Consider the following 6000-nt stretch of genomic DNA (forward strand, 5'->3'; position numbering starts at 1 on the left):
AATTCAAGAGACAAAGAACCCTCCACTTCCCTTGGTGTCTTGTTCCAACTGTTAATCACCTTTGCTGTTTTAAGAATTTGTGCCTTATTTCCAGTTTGAAGTTGTCTTGCTGTACTTTCTAGCTGTTGGTTCTTGTGCCCTTCCTTTTGGTAGATTAGTAACCAGTATATCCCCCTATGGAGGTACTTGTATACTGTAATCAAGTCAACTCTTGATCTTCTTTTTGATAAATTAAACAGAGCTCCTTCAGCCTCTTTGTAAAGCACTTTTTTCCAGCCTTTGAATCATTTTTATAGCTCTTTGCTGCACCCAGTCCAGTCTTTTTGACATCTTGGAGAACAGTAAGAGAAATGGAGAGATGATATAATTTTCCAAGATTTAGATTCATAGGTTACTTTCAAACAAAGTAAAAAATCAATGGTGTATTAACTCATTGTTCTGTCTCCTTCAGAAATGAGCCAGTTTCCCCAGCATGTGCTCCAAATTCACTGTTGGAAGAAAGTGTTAGCATGTGTTTACAGACAGGACCCACGGAGGGAGCTAACTACCACATGGTGGCACCAAATGAACCAGAAGCTGAGCATGCTGGTCCATCACTGCCTAGACACCCATCCGATGATCAAAAGTTTTACCAGGATATATTGGTAAAAGTATTTAACACAAACCCTTTAATATCTGGCAGTCTTTCATATCTTACAATTATTTGCCACTTGTCCTTCATAGTGTGTTCTCATAACCAGAATAGGCTCCATGCAATACACTACTGTGGCTTTCACATGGCTGAAACTGAGTACGGTTGTCACATGCATCTCATCTCTTCATGTTTTCTGCAGTGCAAAAGAGAGGCAAGCTTGTGACTTGCTTTTCTTGGAGGCTTAAATACTCCTTCTGCCCTTCACTCCTTCTATGCATAAATGTATTTTATTTTTGCACACCACTTAATACACAACATTTAGTGATACCAATAGTTAACTTATTCTGACAAACAAGTCAAATTATTTTCAGATCTAGCTGTACGGTAGTTTGATTTGGAGTAAATATGCCATAGATAAAACATAACCGGATTCTGTAGTAAAGTCCTTTGTCATGTTCCTGAGCCCTTGACTAGTTGATCCACATGTGCTTGTGCTTTTTCCCCTATGTAGGGTCAAGTAAACCACTTCTTAAAGTCATCCTCTGAAGAATGTGATCCTCCATGTACAAAACAAACAATGGTCGACAATGATGGTACCACATGTCGGAATATTAATGACCCAAAGGAAAGGAGTTCAGTATCTGACCCAGGCCTGACAGATAAAGATAGTGTGATTAGTGCAACCCTTAAGCAATTAAGGAACCTTGGAGTGAAAATTGAATCACCTGACAAAATGAAGAAAAATGCACACAAAGTAGAGAATGCCAGGTAAAGTGTTAGCCTTCACTGTTTGTTCTCTTCAGATAGAAAGACAAATAGGGACCAAGAGTCCCCAGCGAGCAAGTAGTGATGCAGAAAAGGCTTAATGCATTACCTCCAGGACCATGTTTTTGATACTCGTGCACAGGGAACACAAGCTTGGTCTGACCTCTTCAGCCTAGTTCATGCTAGGCACTACTAGAGCTGTTAGAAGAGAATGGTGGGAAAAGCTGGACTCCATCCAGATATTTACACAGGCACTAGATACAGGATAGCCCCCTAATTTTTCTTTTAAGAAAAAGAAGCAGTTCTCAAACTTGGATTGGGCAGTGCATCTAGCTAGCCACAGTGTTCCTGCTATCACAGGTTAAAAAACCACATTGTTCTTTAAGGAGTGGTGTTTGCTGCTAGATATATCCCAGTGCAAAACTCTAAGGATTGCTAGAGGCTTTCTTAACCAATGAAACATTTAAAGTAAAATCAAGCATCTCTGTATGCTGTGGGGCTGTTTCAAGCCCTCCTTTGTCTTGTATTTCACAGGTGTAAGTTTAGTTGTCATCAAACTTGTGCCTGAGATCAAAACTGGAGGGACAGCAAACACATGAGATGAGGACAGAACCAATCAATAAAGTAATATGGAGAGCTTAGAGCAGTGGGGAACTGGAGGCAATGAGAAGAGGTACAGGCCTGAACCCATGGAGAGGACACAGATTAAAAATGGAGGGTGGGAAGATAAAGATTACCGAGGAGCCAACCCAGCTGCATTAAAGCAAGCTTTGTTTTCATCTTTATGCGTCCTTAATGTGACCATGTTTCTTTATTCATGTAAACTAAGAGTTCTGGCTGCTGCAAAGAAGGTATAGTGGCTGGCAGGCAGGCAGGGAGGAGATGTCTGTTTCAAGAACTTCTCCCCAGTAGGAAAAAAATTGAGAATTGTTCTAACTTGCATTGCAGCAGGTGCTTTTACCAAAGTTTAAGACAGCCTGTATTACTGGCTGTATCAAACTTTCCCCACCATCACTCTCAAGCTTGTGTTCTGTTAATATGTTCCATTAACATGCTAACAGGTGTGATACTATAAAACAAACTAGAGGTCTCCTTTCTTGATATACCTCTTAAAAACGAAAAATCCTCCCTCCTGTCATCTTTGTGGCTGATCGAGATCTTCTTTCACAGTTGTCTGCATCACAGTAGGGAGCAAGCTGAGAACCAGGCTCATCCTGCTTATTTTTTGGTGGTCTATTTTTTGAGCCAAAAGATGTTCTCACAAGTTCATCTTTCTACACGTATCACTAGAGTACATAGATGCCTTCAATCTCTTGATATTGAGGAAACTGGATTTATTAAACTGAAGCACATAGCCTGTAATAGATGCAGTAATGAGCACCAGTATCTTGGAGCTTGTCTTGACCGTGTATTTTTAGGATTAGACATTACAAGAGTTTAGTGGAGCAAGGACAGGAAAGAGTGAACTTCCTTCACATACTGAAAGAGCTCTTGAAAAACTATATCCTTCCCAGTAACAATAAAAGTCTCTTAACTTCCCTTTTCAGGCTTTTGGAAATGGGTATATTGGAAAAATCTCTAGATGTCCTGGCATTATTTTGCCATAGAGACAAAAAAGCAATCCTTAACCAGTTACTGGTTTACAACAGAGGCAGTCTTCCAGCTGGATAAAAATATTGGGCTACATGGCAACATATAAATAATAGCCAGCTCTCACATAGCGCTTATCACTAGTAGATCTCAAAGCAATCACGAAAGAGTCCAATATGATCCCCATTTTATAGGTGGGGAAACTGAGACACAGAAGTACTGTAACTTGGTCACTGACCTGCTGGGTGACCCTGGACAAGTCCCAGGCCAGTGCTCTAACCACTAGGACACATTGCATCTCTGGGTAGGGATCAACTAACTATTAATTAGTTTCCAAGTGGCATATTGAACTGTTGGTCTTAAAATACAAAGCCCTAAAGCCTGCCTGAGGCTTCCTGTCACCATGTTACACTACCGAAGTTGTGATCAGCATTGGATCAGGGATGGTTTATTCTCAATCCTCTAGCGCAGTGTTTCCCAAACTTGGGACGCCGCTTGTGTAGGGAAAGCCCCTGGCGGGCCGGGCTGCTCTGTTTACTTGCCGTGTCCGCAGGTCCGGCCGATCGCGGCTCCCAGTGGCCGCGGTTCACTGCTCCAGGCCAGTGGGGGCTGCTAGAAGCCAGTACGTCCCTTGGCCCGCGCCGCTTCCAGCAGGCCCCGTTGGCCTGGAGCAGCGAACTGTGGCCACTGGGAGCTGAGATCGGCCGGACCTGCAGACGCAGCAAGTAAACAAACCGGCCCGGCCCGCCAGGGGCTTTCCCTACACAAGCGGCGTCCCAAGTTTGGGAAACACTGCCCTAGTGGATCTTTTTCTGTAATGTAGATACCATTAGGTAAGACACACAATCTTACTATGTGAGGTGTGTGTTTAATTATGTGAACAAATAGCGTGCTTAAAAGCCAGATATTTCGGCGAGTTTAGGAGGGGGGGAAATACACTTCACTGTGTTGGTATTCTGAAATGACATGCACACAGTATAAAGCTAAATTAACTTAATTTTCGGTGCTTTGTGTTTTAGCGTATTGGCCTGCATAAATCCTGAAGCAGTGGTCCCTGGACTAAACTACATGTCATTTGTTAATGTCGGCATGAGTGGGTTAACTCCCAATGGAGTTGATCTGAGTATGGAGGCAAATGCAATAGCACTCAAGTATCTAAGTGAAAGTCAACTGACGCAGCTTTCTCTCCGTCACACAAGTGAAAAAAAACCTGAAGATTCATCTTTCCAAAACCTTTTACATGCAAATATGGACAAGAGCATGATGGGTCTTAGCTTAATTTCACCAAACAATATGTCCTTTGCAACCAAGAAGTACATGAAAAGATACGGGCTCCTACAAAGCAGTGACCATAGTGAAGATGAAGAGGAGCTGCAAACTCAGAACTGCAGCATCTCTAGTATTAGCAAGAGTGAAGATGTGTTAGAGACTAACTTTAAGCCCATGTTGGAGGGCTTTAACTTCTGGAAAGAATCTTCTGAAGGAGTTTGTGATAGATTATCCATTAACCTGAAACCTTACAAGGAATCAACTGGAAGTTATTCTTTGTCAGAATCCGATGGTCCTGTATTGAGAAATATTACAAATGAGGCCTTTCCTCCAAAAATACTACATCAACCACATGAGAATTCACAGCAGATTCTGAAGGATTTAAAGCCAAAAACCAAACTCGTAGCTGGGAACGTAGAGTTCACTCAGCAACCTGACAGGGAGAACCTAGGAAATGTTCGGATCTTCTCTGAAAATCTACGAACTCCCACGCTTGAGACATTAAATCAGGCAGACAGCATGAGTTCAGTTGGTACCTTTCTCGATGTAAAGCACCTCAGACAGTTGCCAAAGCTCTTCTGAAACTTTTCTTGAGGGGGGGGAAAAAAAAAAAGACTGGCAACCAGCACTTCTTGGATTTGAAGCCTTCTCAAGGTTGAACAAGATTAGAAGAAGCCAATGATTACGTTGCCTTTATAGGTTACTTAGCTTTCTTGGCAACAAAGGACTAACAAAACTGAGCATGTGATAGTGTTGGTCCACCAGCTGCTCAGCTGACAGGGATTTGGCTGTCAGATTTTAAAGAACATACGTACTTTTGTTTACAATTTGGATACATCTTTAATATCCAAAAGGTCAATCAATTCAGAATAGTCTGGACATAAGCTGTGCTCCAATATATTTTTAATGATGCCTGTTTCTTAACTTTTCAATTCTTGTATTTTTTTTAAAGCATCATTGACCTTTTTATACATTTGTGCCAACATTGAGCTATAGGGTATAATGTATAGGTGAGAGTTTAAACTCAAATAGAATGAACGCACTGACTTTAAAGTTTACCCAAGCATATGGCAGGGTTACTGTATGTGGAAAAGCATAACCTTGACTTTAATTAGTATAAAATTATTTAAAATTCAGCCACAATTGCACATATAATAGACATTAAATGTATCATGAAAACCGAAGAAGGACGTCAGTAAAATTAGCACTCAATGTTTATATCTTTTTGTGGGTTTTTTTCTACTGAATGAGTGTCTATTTATTTGAAAAGTACATGTTAATCATAAAAGGCCAAGCAAATCCGTATGATACAAAACTGGACTATTGATCTGTTGCTTATTTATGTTTGATGTGGTGTTTAATCCTTGTTAAAACACTTACAATATAGCAATCACAGTTAATTGTTAAACGAGTGACTAACCTTAAGTAAAATTGCAAGTATGCTGTTTCACATGGTTTTCAAACTTTTTAACAACTCTTGAGTTCAATAAAGACAAGCAAACTAATTGGTTTACTTTGTTCTTCTGTGTTAATATGTAAATTAACCTGTCATCAACACTCTGGAGTGCATTACTGAAATAGCCTTTTTTTTTTTTTAATCCTATAAGATTTATACATTTGTTGAGTTCATGAATCTAATAAATTATTCATTCTTACTTTAACTGGTCCATTTCTGTAATGAGCTTTTAGATTTTTTTGGTTCAATATTTTGGCTGTTGTCACTAGCTTCACTTACTAAGTTA

At 40.3% G+C, this 6000-nt stretch overlaps 1 protein-coding gene across 1 annotated transcript in view; it reads left to right on the top strand.

Annotated features, from left to right (window-relative positions):
• Positions 1-5763, top strand: part of STIL (STIL centriolar assembly protein) — a 28912-nt gene extending 23149 nt beyond the window's left edge. Inside the window, exons 15-17 of the mRNA XM_024194329.2 lie at positions 452-644; positions 1146-1402; positions 4009-5763. Coding sequence (XP_024050097.1) covers positions 452-644; positions 1146-1402; positions 4009-4840 — 1282 coding nt within the window. The 3' untranslated portion in view covers positions 4841-5763. The remainder of the gene's footprint in view (positions 1-451; positions 645-1145; positions 1403-4008) is intronic.
• Positions 5764-6000: the final 237 nt, after the last annotated feature.

This window comes from Terrapene carolina, unplaced genomic scaffold (genome assembly GCF_002925995.2).
Source record: "Terrapene carolina triunguis isolate 2854851 unplaced genomic scaffold, T_m_triunguis-2.0 Scaffold110, whole genome shotgun sequence".
Classification (NCBI taxonomy): domain Eukaryota; kingdom Metazoa; phylum Chordata; order Testudines; family Emydidae; genus Terrapene; species Terrapene triunguis.